Raw genomic sequence first — 26,470 nt, 5'->3', positions numbered from 1 at the left:
CTTGTTCTTATAACTACTATCCCAGTTGTTCTCTTCTCTGCCCTTGAGTTTCCTCTCCTAATTCAAATGATCGTTCGTACATATGGAGCTACAATTTTTGCCAAACATGATAAACCTGACTCCATCATCAAGAAAATTATGCAACGCGTCCTACTACAATATAGAGGGCTTTCAGTGACCGACATATCTAACGATGATCCCCCACAAAAGGGGAAGTCACCGTTAGTCTGTCCGTAAAGGTATGTCATCAAACATAGTGTGGGTAAATAAATTACCAACGGATCATAGCCAAGCATTTCATTGTCCGAACAATTAGCATAATTATGATTTAACCTATGTTTTTATGTAATAAGTTGTATTATTTTTTTAACCTAATTTTAGGTAGTTATGTTAGTTAATTACTCAAGCAATGTGAAGGGATCACGCACCTCATTTGTAAAAACCTTATGTTCACTTATCTGTTGTATACACTCTTTCTATACATCTCTTTCTATACATCTCTTTCTATCTAAATGAACTAATCAACGGCGTATGTGATTGATTTCTGATTCGAATCAAGAACACAATTATTTTCATCAGTTGAACCCATCGGGCGATCGATTAATAATTGTAACGAACCTCTGTTTTCATCTATTATGTCCTAAGTCGTTGAAATCTATTTTTGTTAGTTAAACGGATCGTAACAGAAGAATTATTCAATTACTGTGATACGGAGCTGAAAACAACTCCTGCAAAGAAACTTTTTCTAAACCATCACTTTGATTCTTTTTTTAAACCAGATCAAAGTTTACGGGATATAAAAACCATATGCAGAGAAACTTTTGATAACAAAAGAACAAATCGGAAATCAAGTATATGTTAAAACCATATCGATCAAAACCCTTGATTTGCGTACTAAACTCTAATAATTTACCTACTAAACTCTAATCATCGGACAAGTGTTGATAAAATTCTCCAATAAATTTGTAATCACGCTCCTTTGAATTTTTCCCATAGAAAACAGAACCGATGGCAGGAACCATTTATACTTTAGTAGGTTATAACAGGATGCTCGCGCGATGCGGCGGGAACGACACATTGGATTGCGATACTAGTTTTTATAGTTTTCTTATTCATATAATGTTTATTGTAGTATAATTGTGATGCACTTCCCCGTGCATTAGGGGGGAAACAGTCTCATGGCGGTCAAGGAGTCGACCTTGGACATAGCCCCGAGTAGGGTGGGTTTACACGTGAGATTCTTTACCATTCAAAAAAAAAAAAAAAAACTAATTCTCTAATTTCGTATCATTTCTGGGTAAGCTAGGTGATTTTACGGATCACCTTTTTTAATAGGATTTTAATTTGATCTACTAGATTAATAGACCCGTGTACTAAACAGGTTTAGAGATATAAAATTATAAATTATTTAATTTTATATTGCCTAAGTGAATAACTTTTTTTTTATCATAGATGACGCAACAATTGGATATGTGTAAAAACTGATTGTTTTAGAAACAAACCCACTTTACATAGAAATTGTTCAATGCTTTTATTTAGCGTCATGACAAAACAAAGGGCGAGAGAAACTGTCTTCTTTTCAATATAAACGGAATCATTCTATTTGACGGTATTAAACGAAATCTAGGGATAACCGTTCGAGTGCCAATATTACTTCCAGATAAGATAATATGAGTACCCAATAACCTAGGACCTGTAGTCGAGTTCCATTACATAAACCATTATTTCGATCAATATCTTTCATGATAACGTCACCGGAACACTGACAAGCCTAAAAATATAACTCCATTTAAGACATCCGGTGAGTATAGACTTGCATCAAACTTGAAGATATTTTATCCTTAAACTAGTGTATTACACGGATCTAATAATATTAAAAGTGTTTTCAAAGCATTGAAGTAAACTGGTTTTCAAGTATCAAATTAAACTATTCTTTACCATTTTTAGAGTAAACTGCCAAAATGGTCCCTGAGGTTTGGTCACTTTTGTCACTTTAGTCCAAAACTCAAACCTTTTAAATCTGGATCCCTGTAATTTCAATTTTGTTGTCCTTTTCATCCAAAATCAAAATCTAGTCAGATTTTTCGGTTAAGATCTAGAATTTTTGTCTTTTCTCCCCCTTTTAAAGTGTCACACCCCGAAATATCAGAGCTTGGCGTGACTGGACCGGTATCTTCATTGCACAGCGGAAGCAAAAGACTAAGACTTCTAAACAGTGAACGCCCACTAAGTACTCGAAATCCCGTGGGTTCTCCTATTCCAACCGTTCCGTAGTTTTGAAAATGCTACCTGAGAAAGAACATGCGAAAAAGTCAACATAAAGTTGAGCGAGTTCATAGTTTGTTTTGAAAAGATTTAAAAGAAATCTTTTTGATAACCGGTTTAAAGTTCTTGAGAAAATTTAGTAAAATCATTTTCTCGGCATGTCATATGAAAACTGTGGGTTTAGCCCACGAGAGTCTTTGTGCATTGCACGTGTGAGAATGAACCGAGCCCAAAAGAGTCTTTGTAAGCAGGACCAACTCGTCCTCTTACTTGTACATAAGTTGAAAACATTACCGAAGTTTGTAAATACATGTGTATGAGTTTGCGTCAAATGAATCTTAAAAACATATGAAAGTTATAGGGTTGTAAATGGGTAAGTAAAGCGTCTATGAACAGGTTGATCGTTAATGTTTCGCGAGGACACTAACGTATGCGGCGACATAGGAAGTACTCAACCTGTGTAGACGGTTTTTAGTGTTGAATAACCTCGACTGTGTCGAATCACCTCGACTGTGTGAACCACTTCGACTGTGTCGAATCACCTCGACTGTGTGAATCACCTCGACTGTGTCGAATAACCTCGACTGTGTCGAATCCCCTCGACTGTGTCGAATCACCTCGACTGTGTCGAATCACCTCGACTGTGTCGAATCACCTCGACTGTGTCGCCCGTACCCATTAGAAAATCATGCACGTTTGGTAAATATGCGCGCGTTTTGTAAAACCGGTATGTTTCATCGAAATCATTCATAAACCATTTGAGTTCGTTGAAATCCTGTCGCAAAATGGTTTATAAATATGCGATATTCATTTATCGAAACCTTGTGTGATTTTGCAAAAGTTGCATGTCTTTCCACCCCCGAAAACATTTTATAAAAAAATGTAAAACAGTAAAAAGTGGGGGTTATGAACTCACCTGGATATTCCTGTGCAAAGCTATCTTAAAGTGTGATTCCGTAGTGCCGTTCCAAGAATCGTGAATTAGCTAGCGTGCAACTAAAGCATTCCTAATCAAGGAATAATTATAAGTTTCTAATTTAAACGTAGCTAAACTACGTGTCCGAGCTCTACCGAGTCGTTAACTAAACGATTCTAAGGTAGTGTTATTATCTTATCTTGAAATAACCAAATTATGGTTATTTGATCTCGCTTATAACCGGGATAAACGCTAAGTCTCGAGATCGACTTAGTTTTCGAGTGATTAAGATATATATTTATATATTCAAATATAAATACATACTTTCGAGCTCGTGTTGGTTGTCGTGAATAGAAATACGTAGATGAAATATGGTACGTATTAGAAACGTCGTATATGATTCGGTAATATACCGTTGTAGTTCTCGTAGGATGGTAATAAATAAATATATATGTAACTGAAGTCGTAACTCGCTTCGAACAATACATATATATATATATATATATGTTATATTTTTATTTTAGCAATATAATCTCTAATTGGCGTCATGAATTTGTGCAAAACAATAATATTTCTTAAAATTATATCATATAAGAACATAAGTTTTGATTTGTCCCAATATTAATATGTATTTACATATGCACATGTACTAGCATATTATTTCTCACCAAATATAGTATTTGTCGTAAATAGGGTTTATAAGGATTCTGGAAGTTTTAAAATTTCGTAAATAATGAAAACTTAAAAAAAAATATTTAAATCATGTCTTGAATGTAATAAGAAAATACTTATAAAACTCTTTAAATAACATACATTATGTTCAAAACTCTTGACCGTAAATATATTGGTTTTTGTGGTCAAAACTCTTGAGTGTGCATTATGGTCAAAACTCTTGATTGTAAATATATTGGTTCTTGTAAAACCCTTAGGAAAAATATATAACATTCGTAGAAAACCAAGGTTTTTAAATATGCGAACTCATTAGATCGTGTATTTAACTTGAATTTCGATAAGTGTTGGTTTTTTTTTTTATAACCAAAATACATTTTGTATGTCGCGTTTTTACGGAAAAACGAACAGAGTTTCCCCTGTTTTTGGACGATCCCGACAATCAAGTGTCGATATTTTTATCAAAACTCAACCAACAATTCAACAATTATTCAATCAACTCACGCAATATATGATAGCTTTTCATCAAATACGCCAAAATAAAATAAAATGTAAATAGTCGCTAAAGGTATCGGTCGAGCTCGGTTTCGCGTTTAGCTATATTATCAAAAAAACAACGAAACTAACTTTCGGGTCATTAAAACTTTACCGGATCTTCGAGTTGACTGTCGTTAACCGAGTTTGACTCGGTTTGACCGAGTTAAACCAACCCAAAATCCGAGTTGACCAAACTGAACTGAGTTGACCGAGTCTTGACTGCGTTGACTGATTTCGACCGTGGCTGACCGGGTTTGTCCCGAAACCAACCCGTTGACTGCTGTTGACTGCCCTTGACTCCTGTTGACCAGCGTTGACCAGTCAACCTGACGTGTTGACTGGTTTGACTTTGTTGACCGAAGTTGTCCAAACCCGAGACTTGACTCGCAAAACCGGAACACGTAATCTGACCCGACACCGAACCTGCTGAATATAGTACCCACCTCCGCCGCCGATGCCGGCCAGAGGTCTCCGACAGTGGTGTCGCACCACTACCACCATCTTCAATATCAGAAATATGTTGGAAAGTAACTCACCGTCGTCGTTGTCTCCTCCATCGCTCCTCCGCAGACGGCGTCGGCTGTCGCCATCACCACCCTCCTCCGGTCTCTCTTTCACTCTCGATCTCTCAGATTTCTCTCCCTCTCTCCTCGGTTTCTCGATCCATCCGTCGCTCACCACCACCCGATGGTGGTGGTGGTGTTCATCTCTAACTGATGAAGGGGGGTGCAGGAGGAGAACAGCCGACAACGGCCAGTTAGTCGCCGGCTGGCTGTAACGAGACAGAGAGGAGCACGAGAGGAAGGGTATGGAGTGATTGATTGTTGATGTCTGTATGTTTGAGATGGAAGTTAGAGGATTAGGGTTTCTATGTGTGTTTTTAGATCTGCAGAGAAAGAACGGCTACTGTTGTTGTATGCGTGTGTTTTAGTTTGGTCTGAGGTTTCAATACAAAAATAGGTTATCACTTCACTTATATAGTTAGGGTTTGGTTAGTGGGCTTGGGCCCAAGGCCCACAAGCCCACTTCCCGTGTATTGAGTGGCCCGATCACACTTACGAACCCGTTTTCTCGAACCCGATCGTCGTTTTGTCGTAAAATAAAACATTAAGGTCGAAACCCTTAAAATTGTGTAGTATATCGTTACTAAACGCGTATTTCTGTCGATTACGTTAAAACGCGGAAGCGGCTTCATTTATCATTCTTAAATCCATTTTTCGATCGGTTTTCGTCCGCGGATACTAAAAATTGATTACGACGCTAGATATATCATAATATTTCCATTTTGTAGGTAATACGCGTGTCCGATGTTTCCGTTTCCTTGTCGGTGCGTTTCTACAGTCGTGTTTCTCATTCACGTTTGCGCTTTGTGGCGTACGAAACCACGATAAATTCGTAAAACTAAATTTATAAGTTTAAAATACGCGTGTAAAATTCGTATATGTTGGTGTTGTCAGTAATTTGTTCGGTGCCGGTTCGTATTCGTTTAACGCTTAGCAGGTTTCCCGAAATTCACCATACGCGCACTGTAATGTCCGATAAGCGTCCCTAGGCATTCCAGTAGCCAAATTAAGTTAATTCGTGCCTTAAACCGTACTTATTATCGACTTAAATGTTTGTTAATCTCGTAATTAAGAGGCGTTAATTACCGGTTGTCACATTCTCCCCCTGTTGCAAAAATTTCGTCCTCGAAATTTAGTCTATGTTATCTCCTCAGAGTTGTGTCGTTCCTAGGTAAGTCCGAATAATATCAAAGTGAATGACCGTGTAATCGAACCAAAACTTATTCGGAGTACATGACTGTAAAGACATTTTGCATCAAGAATAACCCAATGGTTTAACTGGGTTTGTTCCAGAAATCGATGTCAAGTGAACGAGATGTTGTGATACTATCACCAATGTGACCAAGTTTACAGGGGTCCAACAAAAGAGGAATTTCGACCAATAGAATTCAAATGAACGTTCAGGACATGCAATTCAATTTTTGAAACAATAGAATTCACTACCAACGGAAACTTGCGTTGGTCGTTGTATGATTGAAACTCGAGTTTAACAAGCTCGAATAAATAGAATCATAAAAATGATTTGTCAACTATCAAACCACTAAATGAACAAAATCAACGTGTTGACATTATTGAGTTGCAAGGATACACCGAAATGAAAACAATCGAACCTGGTGTATCATTGTCTTAATACATAATTGCATTAAGACTACTTAAATGATTAGCCAAGGAAAGAGCGTACGTAGTTTTGCATGGAACGATCGATCATGATTAGCGCAAGCTACAAGTTTATACCGACGCGACAAGGTGTCGTAGTGAACGAAACAATTCTATAATAGCGGTGATCGAACAAGTATCACCTGTGTTTTGCATGAAACACTCGATCATGATTAGCCCAAGCTACAAGTTTATACCGACACCACAAGGTGTTGTAGTGATTGAAGTAATTCAATAATAGCGGTGAGCAAACAAGTTCACCGTGTTTGAAGTCAAATGAAAGGTTTATCGGAGTAAATCAGAATATTTATTTCAAACAAATCTCGTAGGATTTTCAACTGAAAACGAAACAAATAAATAATGTTTTCGAGTAAAAATGAAAAGCAATGAATATCACCAAAATGTCCGCTCGATGATGAAAGATCCGTTAAGAGGCACACCGAAATATGACATGAACTTGTGTACCATTGTCTTAACACACATTTGTATTAAGACTGATTTAACATGATAAATCAACAAAATAGATTTAATATCAATAAACAAATAAATAAATAATTAAATCCGTACATGATGTGAGCAACGAGATTAGCACAAGCTTCAAATTTGTGAGAACGTCACCACAAGGTGATCGTGATCAAGGAAACGATTCAATGAAGTCGAAGACCAAACAAGCATGTTATGGTTCAAAGCAATTGAAGTGCTTGTTGGGATTGTTTCGAATATGATGGCCTCAATCCATCATATGGAATCTTGAATCGAATATATATTACGAGCAAGTTCAACAATTGAACTTGGTTTAGTTACATTCCAACGATGAATGCATGTGTTAACAAGAGATTTCGACATGGTTACAATGAACAAACCATGTAATGTATTCAAAAGAAAAGAGTTTCAACTAGTTCGTTGACTCGACATCAAAAAGTCAACATTTCGCAATAATGCGGGTCATCTAGATCACAATGCAAAGATCAAGTATAGCGAACGATATTTGAGCTTTGATAAAACAACAATTTGGAGTGAAGCCCTCCAACGGTCTTCACGGATCAACGACCACATGCGCGACAAACAATGCATGCATACATATGAATTCATCAAAGATAAAACAATTGAGTGTTTGCTATCATGGAAGAAAATCTTTGTGGTGCAACGATCATTAGGGGGGAGTAGGAATGCAAAAATCTACTCACTAGATGCAAAAGTCGGAATTTCAATAAAAGAAATTTAAGGACTTTACCTGGAATTTCGTGTGATGATCAGGTGTTAGATGACATTACCATGGAATGTCGAACATAGTTTAATCGCCATTTGTGAAGTAGGGGGATGCGAAGACGTGTGACTTCTTTTGCAGCGCCAACAATTGTGCGTCTCATCAGACTAAGTACCATTCGTTGTGGAATCTTGTTTAAACGTGCCTCAGCGTGATTCGTGTCGTTGCAGGATCACGTGGCAAAGTGCTGCATTGCACTCAGCAGTTCTTCCGCTGCCGGGATTAGCATCGTTGCTATCGTGCCCAACCATGTTTTCCCAAGGCCTTGTCTCGAAAGTCGTGTGTGATATACTTCGACGTCCGCTGACGTATAGTTTAAGTTTCATGTATACCTGTGCACTAGTGTCTCGTTCCGCGTAGAATGTGATGTGCTCCGACATCCGCTGACGTGTAATTTGAGTTTCATGTATTCGTGTGCACTAGCGTTTTGTTCCACGTAGATTACCTGCTAGGGTAATTAAAACAACATAGACTATAGATAATGGTACTTGCCCGAGTTGTTAGTCACGGTTTCTAAGTGAGGACCTTTAATGAATTTCGACATAAGTTTCTCATCAAGAGTTTTCCAAAGGTCCTATATGCGTGTTATCAAAACCCTCTAGGTTTTGCTTACTGTGTGTAATCATTTCGTGTATCGTGTATCGTGTATCAACTCAACACTAGTGTATTTTTTTAAACCAAAACTGTTGACTCATTGTTTTGGAAACGGTTGGAACCCATATTCGAGTCTTAGGCGTTCTATATGCGTTTAATTCTTGATAATCTAAGTCCCCAGAGGATAGTGAGGTTTAAGCTTAGGTATCTCTACAGAAACCTAATTCGCTGAAACCTATAGCTCTGATACCAATCTGTCACACCCCGAAATATCAGAGCTTGGCGTGACTGGACCGGTATCTTCATTGCACAGCGGAAGCAAAAGACTAAGACTTCTAAACAGTGAACGCCCACTAAGTACTCGAAATCCCGTGGGTTCTCCTATTCCAACCGTTCCGTAGTTTTGAAAATGCTACCTGAGAAAGAACATGCGAAAAAGTCAACATAAAGTTGAGCGAGTTCATAGTTTGTTTTGAAAAGATTTAAAAGAAATCTTTTTGATAACCGGTTTAAAGTTCTTGAGAAAATTTAGTAAAATCATTTTCTCGGCATGTCATATGAAAACTGTGGGTTTAGCCCACGAGAGTCTTTGTGCATTGCACGTGTGAGAATGAACCGAGCCCAAAAGAGTCTTTGTAAGCAGGACCAACTCGTCCTCTTACTTGTACATAAGTTGAAAACATTACCGAAGTTTGTAAATACATGTGTATGAGTTTGCGTCAAATGAATCTTAAAAACATATGAAAGTTATAGGGTTGTAAATGGGTAAGTAAAGCGTCTATGAACAGGTTGATCGTTAATGTTTCGCGAGGACACTAACGTATGCGGCGACATAGGAAGTACTCAACCTGTGTAGACGGTTTTTAGTGTTGAATAACCTCGACTGTGTCGAATCACCTCGACTGTGTGAACCACTTCGACTGTGTCGAATCACCTCGACTGTGTGAATCACCTCGACTGTGTCGAATAACCTCGACTGTGTCGAATCCCCTCGACTGTGTCGAATCACCTCGACTGTGTCGAATCACCTCGACTGTGTCGAATCACCTCGACTGTGTCGCCCGTACCCATTAGAAAATCATGCACGTTTGGTAAATATGCGCGCGTTTTGTAAAACCGGTATGTTTCATCGAAATCATTCATAAACCATTTGAGTTCGTTGAAATCCTGTCGCAAAATGGTTTATAAATATGCGATATTCATTTATCGAAACCTTGTGTGATTTTGCAAAAGTTGCATGTCTTTCCACCCCCGAAAACATTTTATAAAAAAATGTAAAACAGTAAAAAGTGGGGGTTATGAACTCACCTGGATATTCCTGTGCAAAGCTATCTTAAAGTGTGATTCCGTAGTGCCGTTCCAAGAATCGTGAATTAGCTAGCGTGCAACTAAAGCATTCCTAATCAAGGAATAATTATAAGTTTCTAATTTAAACGTAGCTAAACTACGTGTCCGAGCTCTACCGAGTCGTTAACTAAACGATTCTAAGGTAGTGTTATTATCTTATCTTGAAATAACCAAATTATGGTTATTTGATCTCGCTTATAACCGGGATAAACGCTAAGTCTCGAGATCGACTTAGTTTTCGAGTGATTAAGATATATATTTATATATTCAAATATAAATACATACTTTCGAGCTCGTGTTGGTTGTCGTGAATAGAAATACGTAGATGAAATATGGTACGTATTAGAAACGTCGTATATGATTCGGTAATATACCGTTGTAGTTCTCGTAGGATGGTAATAAATAAATATATATGTAACTGAAGTCGTAACTCGCTTCGAACAATACATATATATATATATATATGTTATATTTTTATTTTAGCAATATAATCTCTAATTGGCGTCATGAATTTGTGCAAAACAATAATATTTCTTAAAATTATATCATATAAGAACATAAGTTTTGATTTGTCCCAATATTAATATGTATTTACATATGCACATGTACTAGCATATTATTTCTCACCAAATATAGTATTTGTCGTAAATAGGGTTTATAAGGATTCTGGAAGTTTTAAAATTTCGTAAATAATGAAAACTTAAAAAAAAATATTTAAATCATGTCTTGAATGTAATAAGAAAATACTTATAAAACTCTTTAAATAACATACATTATGTTCAAAACTCTTGACCGTAAATATATTGGTTTTTGTGGTCAAAACTCTTGAGTGTGCATTATGGTCAAAACTCTTGATTGTAAATATATTGGTTCTTGTAAAACCCTTAGGAAAAATATATAACATTCGTAGAAAACCAAGGTTTTTAAATATGCGAACTCATTAGATCGTGTATTTAACTTGAATTTCGATAAGTGTTGGTTTTTTTTTTATAACCAAAATACATTTTGTATGTCGCGTTTTTACGGAAAAACGAACAGAGTTTCCCCTGTTTTTGGACGATCCCGACAATCAAGTGTCGATATTTTTATCAAAACTCAACCAACAATTCAACAATTATTCAATCAACTCACGCAATATATGATAGCTTTTCATCAAATACGCCAAAATAAAATAAAATGTAAATAGTCGCTAAAGGTATCGGTCGAGCTCGGTTTCGCGTTTAGCTATATTATCAAAAAAACAACGAAACTAACTTTCGGGTCATTAAAACTTTACCGGATCTTCGAGTTGACTGTCGTTAACCGAGTTTGACTCGGTTTGACCGAGTTAAACCAACCCAAAATCCGAGTTGACCAAACTGAACTGAGTTGACCGAGTCTTGACTGCGTTGACTGATTTCGACCGTGGCTGACCGGGTTTGTCCCGAAACCAACCCGTTGACTGCTGTTGACTGCCCTTGACTCCTGTTGACCAGCGTTGACCAGTCAACCTGACGTGTTGACTGGTTTGACTTTGTTGACCGAAGTTGTCCAAACCCGAGACTTGACTCGCAAAACCGGAACACGTAATCTGACCCGACACCGAACCTGCTGAATATAGTACCCACCTCCGCCGCCGATGCCGGCCAGAGGTCTCCGACAGTGGTGTCGCACCACTACCACCATCTTCAATATCAGAAATATGTTGGAAAGTAACTCACCGTCGTCGTTGTCTCCTCCATCGCTCCTCCGCAGACGGCGTCGGCTGTCGCCATCACCACCCTCCTCCGGTCTCTCTTTCACTCTCGATCTCTCAGATTTCTCTCCCTCTCTCCTCGGTTTCTCGATCCATCCGTCGCTCACCACCACCCGATGGTGGTGGTGGTGTTCATCTCTAACTGATGAAGGGGGGTGCAGGAGGAGAACAGCCGACAACGGCCAGTTAGTCGCCGGCTGGCTGTAACGAGACAGAGAGGAGCACGAGAGGAAGGGTATGGAGTGATTGATTGTTGATGTCTGTATGTTTGAGATGGAAGTTAGAGGATTAGGGTTTCTATGTGTGTTTTTAGATCTGCAGAGAAAGAACGGCTACTGTTGTTGTATGCGTGTGTTTTAGTTTGGTCTGAGGTTTCAATACAAAAATAGGTTATCACTTCACTTATATAGTTAGGGTTTGGTTAGTGGGCTTGGGCCCAAGGCCCACAAGCCCACTTCCCGTGTATTGAGTGGCCCGATCACACTTACGAACCCGTTTTCTCGAACCCGATCGTCGTTTTGTCGTAAAATAAAACATTAAGGTCGAAACCCTTAAAATTGTGTAGTATATCGTTACTAAACGCGTATTTCTGTCGATTACGTTAAAACGCGGAAGCGGCTTCATTTATCATTCTTAAATCCATTTTTCGATCGGTTTTCGTCCGCGGATACTAAAAATTGATTACGACGCTAGATATATCATAATATTTCCATTTTGTAGGTAATACGCGTGTCCGATGTTTCCGTTTCCTTGTCGGTGCGTTTCTACAGTCGTGTTTCTCATTCACGTTTGCGCTTTGTGGCGTACGAAACCACGATAAATTCGTAAAACTAAATTTATAAGTTTAAAATACGCGTGTAAAATTCGTATATGTTGGTGTTGTCAGTAATTTGTTCGGTGCCGGTTCGTATTCGTTTAACGCTTAGCAGGTTTCCCGAAATTCACCATACGCGCACTGTAATGTCCGATAAGCGTCCCTAGGCATTCCAGTAGCCAAATTAAGTTAATTCGTGCCTTAAACCGTACTTATTATCGACTTAAATGTTTGTTAATCTCGTAATTAAGAGGCGTTAATTACCGGTTGTCACATAAAGAAGGGCAAAATGGTCTTTTAACGTTTTATGATAACAAATTAAAAAAAAATCTGACCTTTTGTCCTTCATTAAAAGGGAGAAAAAAGACAAAAAAATGTGTATGTTAACTGAAAAATCCAAGTAGATTTTGATTTTGGATGAATGACAACAAAATTGAAACCACAGGGATCCAGATTTAAAAAGATTTGAATTTTGGATTAAAATGTCAAAAGTGATCAGAACTTAGGAACCATTTTGATAGTTTACTCCTATTTTTATTATTATAATATAAAGTAATATTTATTTAATAGATGTTTTAAACATATAGTAAAAAAAATCTTTTTAAAGAATAAGAAGTTGTTTTCATATTAATATTATTTGAAATTGTTTATTATAAATAGAATTGTTACTAACATATTCCCTTATATATTATAGATAAGTTAAAAGGTAAATGATCATTATCTAAGTAAACAATAAAACATTTAATAGTATTAAGTTGTTAAGGAATTTTTCATTATTTTGTAATAATTAATTTATAATAATAATAATAATTATAATAATAATAATAACAATAATAATAATAATAATAATAATAATAATAATAATAATAATAATAATAATAAATTGAAAAAGAGAATGACATGTGAGATTAAGTAGACTATTTTATTAGTATTAGATTAGATTTGCGATTTTTTTCCATCCATATGTTATTTTTTTCTGTTAGTGCTTATGCGTTGGACTTGATGAGTATGGGCTAGAAGTATAATTCTAAGACAACACGACGTGGAGGGGCTTGAAAAATAGGTGTTATGTGACATGTAGACGATACATAAGCACGCATCAGAAAAGTGGCGTGATCGAAAAAATGGGGATGTGGAAGAGGGGCGTTATTCGACACGTGACACCTATTTAATATCATTATTTTTTGTTTAAGAATTATATAAAATCAATTAAATTTAATTTAGGAACACTAATATTAATGGAAAAAAAAACATAAATATTAAAAACCGCATAAAATTCAAGTTACATAAACTAAAAAATAAAAATAAAAAATTACACAAACCTAAAAATATTAAATAAACATAAAAAATTACATAAACTTCAATCATCCTCTTCGTCTTTGTCAGAGTCGTCACGTGGAAGGCTCCAAATGTGTGCAACGAAATCCGCTCGAACGTTGTGATGTGTTGTATTAAGTTTAATTTGATGAAGTTCGCTTCTTTTTCTTGATCACTTAATTCTATGACGTTTCGTTGACTCGTCTCCTCGTAATACTCGCAAATTGTGTGTCCTTATTCTCCGAAATCATGTTATGCAAAATAACACACGTGTACACGGCATTTCGAGTTCCGGGCATAATTCTACACGCCACCTATAAAATATGTCATCTTGACTAGAAAACACTAAATACTCATTCGACGTCTTTTCGTGCCGACATTTGAGCCCCATTAAACTTACATCTCTTTTCGTCTAATGTTGTTTTCCGTGTAAATGATTTTACAAACACGGCCCAATACGGGTAAATCCGTTAGATAATAACTGTATATGTACTCCGCACCGTTAACTTGAAAAGAACCTTTCGGTCTAACACCGTTCATATGTCGAAAGCCGTCCCATAAGCCAATTGTCTAAGCGCGACCGTGAGTTTTTTTGCAATGTGCTAAATCTTAGACGACCACGCGCATCATTTCCTTGTAGGAAAAAAAATCATATTTACTTGATAAATCGTTTGATATTCTAAGAAATAATTTAGGGCTCATACGAAATCGACGTCTGAAGGTACTATCATCATAAGTAGGGTTTGGGAAAAATAATCACTTACCAATAACTCATGTGCGGTGACTCGGTCACGTACTATGTATTTTCTCCTCTTGAATTCTGAGAAGCACCCTTCGTTTTCTATTACTGTTTGAACCACCATTTGAAACGCTTAAATTATGAGTGGCGACTCCTCGTCATTTGACGAGAATAAAATTAAATCATCAAGCTTAGACGCCGATGAAGAAGATGAAGGTGAAGAATTTAAGCCTTCCATTTAAAAAAAAATTGTAAAAAATGGGAGAAAATAGGTAGCTGGGAAGAGATAAATGGATGATTGAGTAGAGGTCCAAGTGTATGTGTGTATATATATATATATATATATAGGGCGAGGATCATTTCAGAACCATAAATGTTTACAGAACTCGCAAAACTTCTAATAAACAATCTTTTTATTTATATATTTTTATGTTTAGGATAATTTTATCATTTATTATGTGTATTTTTACGATTACATACATGTTAAGAGTAATTTTATCATTTTTTATATGTAATTTTATAATTACACATATGTAAACTAGTTTTTATACATATATGTAATTAGTTATGACACACATATATATATATATATATATATATATATATATAATTTTGGCAATTAAACATATGTAAACTACTTTTAACATATATATAATCAAAGAAATACATATAATAGATGATAAAAAGATTCTAAATACAAAAACTTACATATAAATTATTGTTTATTAGGAGTTTTGAAAGTTCTGTAGTTATTTAGAGTTCTGAAATGAACTCATATATATATATATATATATATATATATATATATATAGGGTAAGGATAGTGTAAAAAGGGCCTAAAGTGTGAGAAGTGTATTATAACACTATATATAATACTATATAACACCCTATAAACACCGTATAACAATATGTAACACCATATAATACCATATAACACTATGTATCACTATATATCATTATATAACAAATATAACGCTATACATCTATCATAGGCATGCTATCAGACAACCTATAGTGTTATATTTGTTATACAATGATATATAGTGTTACAAAGTGTTATATGGTATTATATGGTGTTACATATTGTTATACTGTGTTTATAGGGTGTTATATAGTATTATATATAGTGTTATAACTAGAAAACATGGTTTTTGTCATGTAATTTTTGGTTACAAAATAGTAGCAATTTCCTTGTTGTCACCGGTTTGCCACCAAAAATACGGTGAAAAAAACACCCATGTCAATTGCCCTATTGCCACCAAATAGTCACCATTTTATATTTTGCTACCTTATTTTTACCACCACAAAATTGGTAAAAATTATTTGTCACCACTTCATGTTTGCTACGCTCCACCTTGTTTTCCACCAAGTTGTGACGCATTTTCATACCATTTAGCCACTGATATTGCCACCATTTAGCCATAGTTTTTGCACATTTAGCCACCAATATTGCCACCATTTAGCCACCATATTTTACACAATTTGCGAGTTTTGATACCATTTAGCCACCGATATTACCACCATTTAGCAACCATTTTTTTACATTTGCTACCATTTGATATTGGTTTGGTTTGGAATTTTGGTTTTTAATTCAGATTTTTTTTCTCCCTGCTATTTTTATCAAAATTACATATCAATAAAACTACAAATAATATAAAAAAAAAGTCTAATAAAATCCCAAAATTATATAAAACATCTTGTTTTCAAAAGCATATAAAAATACCAACTAAAACATAAAATAACTAAAATTATCCTAATAAGATAAACATCTAAACATTCAAAACCAAGTGTTTATAGCCTATCTTCGAACTGTAGCTGTTAACATAGCTTCAATTTGTGACATCCTATCAAGCATAACATCTTTATCCACCTTATCTTTTTCTTTTTCAGCCAACAACCCCGCAATAATTCCATTGAACCTTTCTTTTTCTTCATCTTTTTCCTTAACGAGCTCCTTGATAACTAAGTTCAACTTTTCAATCTATAAAACAACCAATGAACAGAATCAAGAAATCAGAATTAATGAAAAGTAATAATGGGTCAAGTTAGTTGCAAAGAAAACAAAATACAATTGTGATTCACATAGTTATATGAAATGAAAAACAAAAAGTTAAGAAAAATATATGAATAAACATACCTGACTCAATTTCTCAAGACTAATCTCACCCTTTCTCTGCTGACTACAGAAAGTCAGTAGAAACATAACATAGATGACTTATTTCTCCTTAGTTGAACTGCCAACATTATGGGCATGATCGAGTAACGTCTTCACAATTTCAAAGCTGCTGGGCATCGGGATTTATCCCAAACGCACACCATCCAACAAACTGTGTTGGTAGTCATACAGTTGGCTAATAGATGGTCAGCCGTCTCGTCTGCCACACCGCACATAGGGCATGTACTGTCCCCATACACCAGGCCTCTAGTTGCTAAAGCCATGGCAGTCGGATGCAGTGTATCTTAGGCACTGCCAACTTACTCCAAAACACCATTCGGACCCGTGTTTGGAACTGAGCATCCGTTGATCTCATTTCTAACTGTTTATTTGACCTATTTTACATGCTTTCTTTCTTAAATTTTACATCGGTATCCAACCTCATTCAGCTTCTCCTATAATACGCTGTGAGAATTACTTAAGTACATGTATATATGGGTGATGAAAAACATACCAATACAAACACTTGCTGGAGCCAAAGAACTGTTGTCACCAAACACAGCTTGCTTATTCCCAAACCCACGGTCATGATTAACAACCATCATGAGTGAACCAAAACAGAGACAACCTGATTAAGAAAGTTCAAACAAAATGACTCAAATCCATTAACAAAAAGAAAAAAATGCATTTTCCAGATTTTTTGTTCAGCTCAAAGCCAAGTGAAATGAATAAACAAAATGAAAAAAAAAAAGCATCTGGGCAAGCTGAGATTAAAAGCTTAAGTTAATTCCACATATATTTCATGATTAAATGCCCAATGTACTCCATATATAAAAATTATGTTATCTATACATAGGATGGCAAACAAATGGCCAAGAACACTCATAAAAATTATAAAAAATACCTTTGTCAAAATCCATTGAACAAAGGGACCTCACAAAAATAACTCCCTACCGTGTCACCATCTCCATTACCATTGAAGCTTATCAACTACCTGCACATTAAAACAATCATAGAGGTGCCATTAACAATTGAGATAAGCCTCAGGGACTATTCATGTAAATAACCCTAAATTTTTTAAACCATATGAACTATAAAATGCATGAAATTAGTCAACCCACATGGACTATTTGTGGAATTAACCTTGAGCATTATATTATAATAAAGGTCAAAACAAGTTGCACCAAGCTAAAGCTCTCTTACTACCTGCTAAAAGCCTAAAAGGGTATTCAGATACGTACAGCTTGCTACAAAGTAATGCAAAACAAAGATGCAATTTTTTTGTGCATCTTGTGACCTATGCTTCTTTCATTTGTACCTTAGGCCATAATGTTTGGTCCCTCCCAAAAGTCGGATTTTATCATCTCATATCCCAATTTACAATGTTCGATCACAAATATAAAATTTAAATAAGCAATAATCAACCAAATAATTGAAATACTATCAAATAATTCATGTTTGACTTTGAATAAAAAATTTGAATAACATATGAAATATAGTAAACGTGAATCTTATGATAACTATGTGTTATGACAGAAAACTGATAGGGGCCCGATACTATCTCAAAGGTTATGAAGCACGATACGGGCCTCTAAACACCACCACTGATAGCCCGTCCCCTCATGACATGGATGGGCATGGGACCCACACGGCATCAACGGTGGGAGGCCGCGTCATCCCTTGGTGGATTTTCCCATGGGACCGCTTTTGGTGGTGCACCAATGGCCCGCCTTGCCATCTACAAAGTTTGCTGGCCGGTAAAGGGATGGAACTGAAACGGGCCGGTGGGATAGGTTACGTTTTAGGCAACAGCCCGACCAATGGAGCTGAGTTAACCGTAGACGCTCATGTTCTTCCAGCAACTGCAGTTACATCAGATGATGCGATAAAAATTATTCAATACATAAATTCGACAAAAACCCGAACAGCGTATATTTATCTGGGGAAAACTGTATTACAAGTTAAACCTGCTCCGTTAACGTTGGGACACAAATAACTGATGCATCAGGCAACAAGGCATATCTATTTCAATATGGGTCGGGCCATTTCAGACCAGAAAAAGCAGCTGATCCTGGGCTCGTCTACGATGCTTCCTACACAGATTATCTCTTATTTCTATGCAGTCGTGGCGATCTAAAATCCAACCCAACTTTGGTGGTTGCGGCAAACGTGGATGACACATTTCATCGAGTAGCTACCTAACAAATACGATAACCAAAACAGGCTTTGAGGATGTTAAACAAAAAAAAACCACATAGAACCAAATTATGCTAGTAATCCTAGTGCGTAAAATATGTCTCCTAACCAAGATGATGGGTCATGATGGGGCATGTGAACCACACCAAACATATATAAAATCCCAACCAAGCTAACCTAGATCTCAAACATGTTTACCTACAAGGACTGAGATTAATATATACCATAACCAATAGACCCATAACCATAACCATACCAGGTCGTTGGTGTTTTTTGATTCCTTGAACCTTTTTGAAGGCATCAACTCGGAATCTTCAGCCACTAATTTCAACATCATCTGCAGTTTCAACATCACAATAGATTATAGTACATTTATACCATTGTCATACATTTGTTATTCTTCTGTGATCAACTGATCATATACATGTGGCCAAAAGCTGTACATACAAGAATAACTAATATATTTAAACTAAAAGTAATGTATGTAACTTTCAGTTGTTGAAGTCAAACCTAAAGATGAAGTGTGAGTATACCACGTTTGCACTTTTGATGTTCTGTTCTTGCCATCGTCTGATGCATTGAAACCAGAGAAAACCCAAAATCAAACACCAAAACCAAGAATCAAACAAATGCAAATAAAAACCAAAACCAAGAATCAATGAGTTGAAGAGAAAGGTTACCTGAGGGCTTGAAACGAGTGGTCAGTGATGACTGCGAGTGTTCCGGTGACGGAGTGGTGGTGCGAACGGACGGTAGCGAAGTGCAATCGTTGCCATGTGATTCAGGGGACGTTGTTGACAGTGAGGTGGAGTGGAGGATGATTCCATCGGTGATGGTTGAGCGGAGGATGATTGGATCAACGATGGTGGAGAGAAGTTTATGGTTCTAGTGATTTTGGGGAGCAGACTAGGGGTGTTAAACGGGTCGTGTTTGCGGGTTGACGGGTTCAACCCGATCCGAACCCGAAAATTTTACATGAACCCGAACCCGACCCGAACCCGAAAATCGTATCATAAATATGAACCCGAACACGACCCGAAGTTTCATGGGTTGACCCGAACACGACCCGTTTAATCCGAATTTTTTAAGTTTTTTTTTTCTGAAATTTATATAATACAATTACAATTTACTTAAAAACACAAACGTATATATTAATATCATATTTAAATTATAAAATCTATGTTAATTTCTCTTTTAAAGTTATAATCATAGCATAAAATACACACCCCATTTAATTTATAACATAAAAAATATTGTAAAAAATATAAAATAGTATAAATGTGTTAAACGGGTCAACCTGCCAACCCGACCAGGTTGACCCGAACCCGACCCGTTAACCTAAACGGGTTTGCAGGTTCAACCCGAAATTGACCCGAACCCGTTTAGACTAAACCTAAACCCGCAAATTTCGTGTTAGGTTCGTGTCCGATTTTCGGGTCGTGTCAGAAATTCACACCCCTAGAGCAGACTAATCAAAACCCTTAGGGGTGAGCAAGTTTAGGTCCGAATCGAAAATAACTGAGAACCGAACCGAAAATATACCCAACCCGACCCGAACCCAAGTACCTAGGTATTTAGATCGGTTCCAAATTTTCATATAAAATAGGGTCGGGTCGGTTCTTGGTTCTTTTCATGGTAAAACCCGACTTGGACCTATGGACCGGAACCGACCCTATATTTAGGGTAGTGAATCGGTTCTGTATTTTATGTTTGATCGGTTCTCGGGTCGGGTCGGGTAATGGTCGGGTCGGGTTTTTTCCTTTTGCTCACCCCTAAAAACCCTAGATCAGATAAGTTAATTGATATTCACGCTTAAATTTTGGGCGAGCGGGTAAAATTTTGATATTTCCGCTTAATTTTTTTTACTAATTTGTGATCATGTGACGGTGGCAAGCTGAATTGACATCAAAAAACCGTGGAAACTTCAATAAAACGTTATATTTTTACATATTTGTCACCATTTTACAACCGTATTATATAAATTATTATTATTTTGGATATTTGAGATGTATTTGCTACCAATAATATTTTGATTGAAAAATGGTAACTGATTTTGCTACCATTTTCTTTCGGTTGCAAATTTTGGTGGCTATTGCCTAATTTTCTAGTAGTATACACTTCTCACACTTTTAGCAATTTTTACAGGATCCTCTACATGTATATATATATATATATATATATATATATATATATATATATATATATATATATATATATATATATATATACACATATAATATAGATTTATGACCGATCCATTGACAAGTTATCAGTCGAAAGTCGAAAATCAATATTATCAGACAACTTATGAAAACCTTATATCCAAATTTGTGATGGATCATGGATTTTTTGTCACAAATTAGTTCTTACCCGACAAATAATCAAAAGACTTCAAGTAAATCTTATATGAAAGCTTATCCGGTAAGTAACTATGGACATGCTTTAAAACTTTAGTTTTTATTATTCTATTCAGTTTGTTTAACCATAAAAGAAAAGTTAAATGTGTTATGACACTTGCCGGACATTCATTAGTTGTTGTTAGTCATCCACGAATGGTTAAATACTAATTCTCTAATTTCATATCATTTTTGGGTAAGCTAGGTGCTTTGACGGATCACGTTGTTTTTTTGTTTTTGTTTTTGTTTTTTTTTTTTTTTTTTTTTTCTGTTAGTATTTATGCGTTAGACTTGATGAGTATATATGGGCTAGAAGTATAATCCTATCTTTAAGCACAACTATAAATTAATAATATTTAAATTGCTAATAAACCTTTTATAAATCATTAATGTATTTGGCTTGCTTACTGCCCTTATCACTAACGTGTTTTTCATGTGTTATCCATGACACAAAGAGGAAGGAAATAAGAAGGAAAAAAGAGAATTGCATAATAAAGAATCACTTGGGACGAGGTTAAAGGAATCTTCTTTTGTCTTGAAGAATGTTTTCTACTGATGTTTATAAATTTGTGTAATCCTAGAACTATCATCAAGGGGACGTTAAGAAAAAGAAAAAAGAAAAACATTGTAAGTTATTCTTTCTATTATTGTAGACTGTGTTAAGTTCTTGTATGATGTTATTTTTCTTGATACATAACGCATGAGATGATATGAGTGTTTAGTTCTGCTCCTTTTAGTTTTTTTATTTTTTTATTTTTTTGAATTTTTGTAGTTTCAGTACAACTGAGATGTCAATGGTTGATATCTGTTAATAGCAACATACTTTCAAAGATTTAAGTTTATTGTGTAACAATTTATGTGGTTGGAATTTTAGTTACCGTTACCAACCCAGGTAGCAAAATTTGAGATGAAATTTCTTGTCGGTCAAAAAGAAACCCCTGATCACAAATTTATCGCAATATGTTAACCAAAGCAAGTTTTTGCCACCACAATTTATGTTAGAAAAGGCTATATTTGTGACCGAAATTAGCAATTACCCAATTTTTTAATTGTGCCCATTTTTCTAAAAGTGATACTAGTAACTCTTTTGACTTTTTAAATAGCGAAATACAATTTATAAGTCTAACTACTTGGAGTATATATTGCTATTACATGTCAATTCAATATATAGCTTAAGAAATCGGCAAACTTGTGGAAGTATATTGCTATTACATGCCAATTCAATGTTTATCTGGTAAATAGATTTTAATTTGCCTCATTGGCTTGGCTGATAATAATTCTTACCGACAATATATATGCTCAATAACATTCTTAGGTTTCACTTTCATTACCAAAATCAATCTCACGCATATTATCTTCAAAGATTTACCCTTGATTTTACTTGATTTCACTCACATGGATGATTATTAGCAAACTAAGGAATATACATTCATTGTGAAATAGGTGCAAAGCAAATGTACAATAGAGTGAAATCTTTAATTTAATGATTATGCAAGTGTGATTCACTTTGGAACTAAAAATGAACGTTAAGTGTTCCAGGAGTTAAATTGTCAGTGTGGATTATTGTGTCCCAGCTGATAGAGTTTGAAATATTAAAATCCAATTTGCATTTTTATTTCTAATAAACACTTCAATTTTTCATAGATTAGTACCAAAGAAAACTATGGCTATGATCGGGATTGTACCAGAAGTGTTCAAAGAAGAGAACTATGAGTTTTGGAAAATATGTTTAAAAAGTTATCTAGTTGGTCAAGGTTTATGGGATGTGGTCTCTAGAGATGCAAAATCTGAGGAGGAAGACGAACCACAAGAGTGGCAAAGGAAGAACGCTCAGGCTTTGCATGCTATTCAACTCGCGTGTGGATCACAAGCATACTCCAAGTACAAGAAGAATACGCATGTCTCTGCTAAATTTGCTTGGGATCATTTGGCTGAATTGGGTCATAAAAAAGATCAAGATGTTTCTGGTGAAGTAGTTTGTCAATTTTGTATGCCTTTTATATTGCAATAACTAAACTTTGTATTATTCTAAAAAATATAGAATGTTCACAGGGGTTGAAAAACACCATCTATATGAAGACCTATACAACGCTATTGAGGATGACGACATGGAACGAGTGAATGTGATCCTTAAGAAGGAACCCAATGCTACAACGTCAATTGTATCTTCACATGGAGATACAGCTCTCCACATTGCAATCCTCTCTGGAAAAATAGAGATTGCACTAGACTTAGTGAAGAAGATACCCCCAGAAGAATTAGAAATTAGCAATGAGTTTGGGGCCACTCCTCTCTCTCTAGCTGCTATAACCGAAAACATAACATTGGCTAAAGCCATGGTGGAAAAGAATAACAATTTGGTTACCCTAAAAAGTGGAAATACTGACCAGAGCTCCCTTCCTGTCATTGTGGCATCAATGTATGGTAGAAAGCGAATGGTTCACTATCTCTACTCCAAGACCCCAAAACACCTACTAGACCCAAATAACCCTGACCCGAAATACAAATTGGATGGTGTGTTGCTACTGAATAATTTGATCACCGCAGATTTCTACGGTTAGTCAATTGAGTTTTTTTATATTTTTTATTTTGTTTTGTCTACAATTTTAAAGAATCTCACTAATTGGTACAAACAATGTTCTACTCTAAATGCCATAGATATTGCTTCGGAGCTACTCAAGTTGTTCCCAAAGCTTGGCATCATGGCGGATCACCATGACGATTATGCTCTTCACAAATTAGCACATAAGCCTTCTGCATTTGCAAGTGGAAGCAAATTTCCATATTGGAAACAATGGATCTATAACTGTGAGTAGTTACATTCTAAATACCTTTCTGTGCTCTAACATTAGCTCAACAAGGAATCACATTCCCATTTTTTTAATTAAAATTAAGAATACATTCTAAATACCTTATTTGACACATACTAACCAACTATTCATATTACCTTATTAAGGTCATATTATAACTATTGTGATATATACTTACAATAGTGAATAATAACAAATCTAGATTATAATTCTAACTTTCCTCTCTAATTTAAACTTGGATTATTTAGATAATAATCTATATTAGAGTCTAGATTAACTACTAACCTTGATTTCCATAGTGTACCTTGACCTTCTTTTGGATGTTGGTTGGACTAACTTCATTGATACCTGTATACGTTCTAAACAGGTGTGCGTATACATTCTCCTTGGGAAGTTGACACCAAAATCAATACCCCTGGTGATCATCAAGATGAATTCATCAGCCACCACCCTGGCTTTCTACATCAGCTAGGTTGGATCTTGCTACGGCTAATCGGTATGCATGTCATACTTCTGGTACAAATGTACTTCTCGTCATGAAAATAATATGATAGAAAATGATTTTGTGCAAATATGTGTGTCTAATTTTACTTGCAGTACCCGATATCAAGTATTTGCATGACAGAAAGTTAGTAAATGATGAAGCAAGTAACCTCCTCGGCTGCATTTTTAAGGGAATAAAAGGCATGAATCACTTAGAGCTTGAAAGATTGGAAATTGACAAGGCGGTGCACAATGCAATTAAGCATGGAATAGTTGAGTTCGTAGAGGAACTACTAACATACAATCCTGACTTCATATGGAGGAAAGACAAAAGAGGAAGATCAATCTTTTCACATGCAATTGTTCTTCGCCAAGAAAAAATATTCAGTCTTTTCTGTAGATTGGGAACAAAGAAAAGCATAGTGGCAAGTCGACATGATATATTTCAGAATAATTTTCTACATCTTGCAGCGAAGCTCTCTCCTCCGGCTCAACTTGAGCGTGTTTCAGGAGCTGCCCTACAAATGCAGAGGGAACTGCAGTGGTATAAGGTAGAACAAAGTTTCTCTCCGGTGCTATGGAAAAAAGTAACTATTAGTAAGTAAAGTATCAGGGGTTGATGCACCATTCTCTACATAGTATATGGACTGATTGATCAGTTGCTAACCATATTTGGGACTAATTTTTATGCAATAAATGTTAGTGACTGAGAATTAGTACTTAGTATATTGGTATTAAAAAAAATATTTTTATAATTGCATAAATCATCTTTTGAAGTTTTTTTTATGTAAAATTGTCTAAATTATGTTCATGTATTTAACCAAAAATTTTAGGAGGTGGAAAGCTTAGTACAACCCAAATACAAAGATCAAGTGAATGAAAGCCACAGAAAGCCTGCCACTTTATTCACTCAAGAACACAAAGATCTCGCAAAAGAAGGCGAAAAATGGATGAAGAACACTGCAGGATCAAGTATGATTGTAGGAACTCTTATCGCTGCAGTCATGTTCACCACTGCCTTCACTGTACCCGGTGGGAATGACGAAAAAAGTGGCCTACCCATAATGTTATACATGGACAGTAACGTGTTCATGATATTCATGATATCAAATGGACTTTCTCTCTTCGCATCAACAACTTCCGTTTTGATGTTCCTAGGAATTCTCACTGCTAGATACGCAGAGGATGATTTTCTTGTTTCCTTGCCCACCAAATTGATCCTTGGAATTGCATGCCTTTTCTTCTCTATAGTTACCATGATGATATCATTTGCTACTGCATTGTATCTTGAGCTCCATAAGACACTATCATGGGTCTCCATACCTCTTATTCTTCTATCTACTTTCCCCGTTGTTCTCTTCTCTGCACTTCAGTTTCCTCTCCTAATTGAAATGGTTATTCGTACATATGGATCTTCAATTTTTGACAAACATAGTAAACATGCCTCCATGATCAAGAAACCTCAACAATACCCCCCACAACAAAATAACGATGATTACTCGATGAAGGTGGAAGACACTGGAGATTCGTCAATGAATGTTTGTCTGGATGCATAGTGCGTGGATAAAGGTTTCACGATGGTATAGTGTGAGCTTTCTTCTTTTAGTTTCTGATAATTGTAATTCCATATATAAATATTTTTATCAATTTAATCAAAATAAGATGTTATTATATTATTCATTTTGGTTTTTTATTTAGGATGATGTTGAATTCTACATTTTGTAGTATAACTACGACACGTAATTTCTCCCCATGTCGAAAATGTGCTTTAATAGCCTTTAATTTTTATCATTCATCTATACACATACCAAGATTAATTGTATCGACTCTAATAGTTCTTTATTTTGCGTCCATGGCTTTATAGCCTAGTGGAGATGGATTGATCAGGTGGATTCCTTGGTGGCACAAAGATGCTCCAGTGGTCCGTTAGTGATCCAAATTTGTCGTTGTAAAAAAAATGGTTCTTTATTTTGCTAGCATATACCACCATCATCGATCAATCAATTGAATTT

At 35.7% G+C, this 26,470-nt stretch overlaps 4 protein-coding genes and 1 long non-coding RNA gene across 6 annotated transcripts; 2 read left to right on the top strand and 3 right to left on the bottom strand.

The window, feature by feature from the left end:
- Positions 1–1,624: 1,624 nt before the first annotated feature.
- Positions 1,625–8,253, bottom strand: LOC110890768. The gene is made up of 5 exons (XM_035989338.1): positions 8,206–8,253; positions 4,745–5,290; positions 4,500–4,705; positions 3,182–3,272; positions 1,625–2,289 (listed from the first exon to the last, which is right to left on the bottom strand). The coding sequence occupies exons 1-4, from the start codon at positions 8,251–8,253 to the stop codon at positions 3,251–3,253; spliced, it is 822 nt and encodes a 273-aa protein (XP_035845231.1). The 3' UTR covers positions 1,625–2,289; positions 3,182–3,250.
- Positions 8,254–8,725: 472 nt separating this feature from the next.
- Positions 8,726–14,543, bottom strand: LOC110890767. Its single transcript, XM_035989337.1, has 5 exons — positions 14,445–14,543; positions 11,336–11,881; positions 11,091–11,296; positions 9,776–9,866; positions 8,726–8,883 (listed from the first exon to the last, which is right to left on the bottom strand). The coding sequence occupies exons 1-4, from the start codon at positions 14,541–14,543 to the stop codon at positions 9,845–9,847; spliced, it is 873 nt and encodes a 290-aa protein (XP_035845230.1). The 3' UTR covers positions 8,726–8,883; positions 9,776–9,844.
- A 1,542-nt stretch (positions 14,544–16,085) lies between these two features.
- On the bottom strand, positions 16,086–19,639 carry LOC110890765. 2 transcript variants are annotated; one of them, XR_002564753.2, is made up of 6 exons: positions 19,450–19,639; positions 19,280–19,339; positions 19,026–19,106; positions 17,478–18,771; positions 16,556–17,201; positions 16,086–16,399 (listed from the first exon to the last, which is right to left on the bottom strand). It is a non-coding gene; the product is annotated as an uncharacterized LOC110890765 (long non-coding RNA). The 2 variants fall into 2 exon arrangements; XR_002564752.2 differs by having other exon boundaries at positions 17,478–17,567.
- Positions 19,640–22,828: 3,189 nt separating this feature from the next.
- LOC110888583 lies at positions 22,829–24,608 on the top strand. The gene is made up of 5 exons (XM_035989336.1): positions 22,829–23,153; positions 23,218–23,721; positions 23,824–23,973; positions 24,343–24,491; positions 24,573–24,608. Exons 1-5 carry the CDS (start codon positions 22,829–22,831, stop codon positions 24,606–24,608), a joined length of 1,164 nt encoding a protein of 387 aa, XP_035845229.1.
- On the top strand, positions 22,833–26,132 carry LOC110887203. Its single transcript, XM_022134990.2, has 4 exons — positions 22,833–23,721; positions 23,824–24,471; positions 24,573–25,009; positions 25,292–26,132. Exons 3-4 carry the CDS (start codon positions 24,662–24,664, stop codon positions 26,012–26,014), a joined length of 1,071 nt encoding a protein of 356 aa, XP_021990682.1. The 5' UTR covers positions 22,833–23,721; positions 23,824–24,471; positions 24,573–24,661; the 3' UTR covers positions 26,015–26,132.
- Positions 26,133–26,470: the final 338 nt, after the last annotated feature.

The sequence above is a fragment of the Helianthus annuus genome, chromosome 4, assembly GCF_002127325.2.
Source record: "Helianthus annuus cultivar XRQ/B chromosome 4, HanXRQr2.0-SUNRISE, whole genome shotgun sequence".
In the NCBI taxonomy this organism is placed as follows: Eukaryota; Viridiplantae; Streptophyta; class Magnoliopsida; order Asterales; family Asteraceae; genus Helianthus; species Helianthus annuus.
This window is presented reverse-complemented; position numbering and strand designations above follow the sequence as displayed.

Bases quoted from the DNA above. Each gene is read 5' to 3' on its own strand.
- LOC110890768 (XM_035989338.1), bottom strand. From the start codon at position 8,253: ATGTCGGAGCACATCACATTCTACGCGGAACGAGACACTAGTGCACAG. The intron at 5,291-8,205 runs GTATACATGAAA...CAACAACAGTAG, and splicing joins AACGAGACACTAGTGCACAG to CCGTTCTTTCTCTGCAGATC. The intron at 3,273-4,499 runs GTAAAGTTTTAA...TTCCTTGATTAG, and splicing joins ACAGTCAACTCGAAGATCCG to GAATGCTTTAGTTGCACGCT.
- LOC110888583 (XM_035989336.1), top strand. From the start codon at position 22,829: ATGGCTATGATCGGGATTGTACCAGAAGTGTTCAAAGAAGAGAACTAT. The intron at 23,154-23,217 runs GTATGCCTTTTA...GAATGTTCACAG, and splicing joins TGAAGTAGTTTGTCAATTTT to GGGTTGAAAAACACCATCTA. The intron at 23,974-24,342 runs GTGAGTAGTTAC...CGTTCTAAACAG, and splicing joins GAAACAATGGATCTATAACT to GTGTGCGTATACATTCTCCT.
- LOC110890767 (XM_035989337.1), bottom strand. From the start codon at position 14,543: ATGGTGGTTCAAACAGTAATAGAAAACGAAGGGTGCTTCTCAGAATTC. The intron at 11,882-14,444 runs GTAAGTGATTAT...CAACAACAGTAG, and splicing joins TCACCGCACATGAGTTATTG to CCGTTCTTTCTCTGCAGATC. The intron at 9,867-11,090 runs GTAAAGTTTTAA...TTCCTTGATTAG, and splicing joins ACAGTCAACTCGAAGATCCG to GAATGCTTTAGTTGCACGCT.
- LOC110887203 (XM_022134990.2), top strand. From the start codon at position 24,662: ATGAATCACTTAGAGCTTGAAAGATTGGAAATTGACAAGGCGGTGCAC. The intron at 25,010-25,291 runs GTAGAACAAAGT...CAAAAATTTTAG, and splicing joins GGGAACTGCAGTGGTATAAG to GAGGTGGAAAGCTTAGTACA.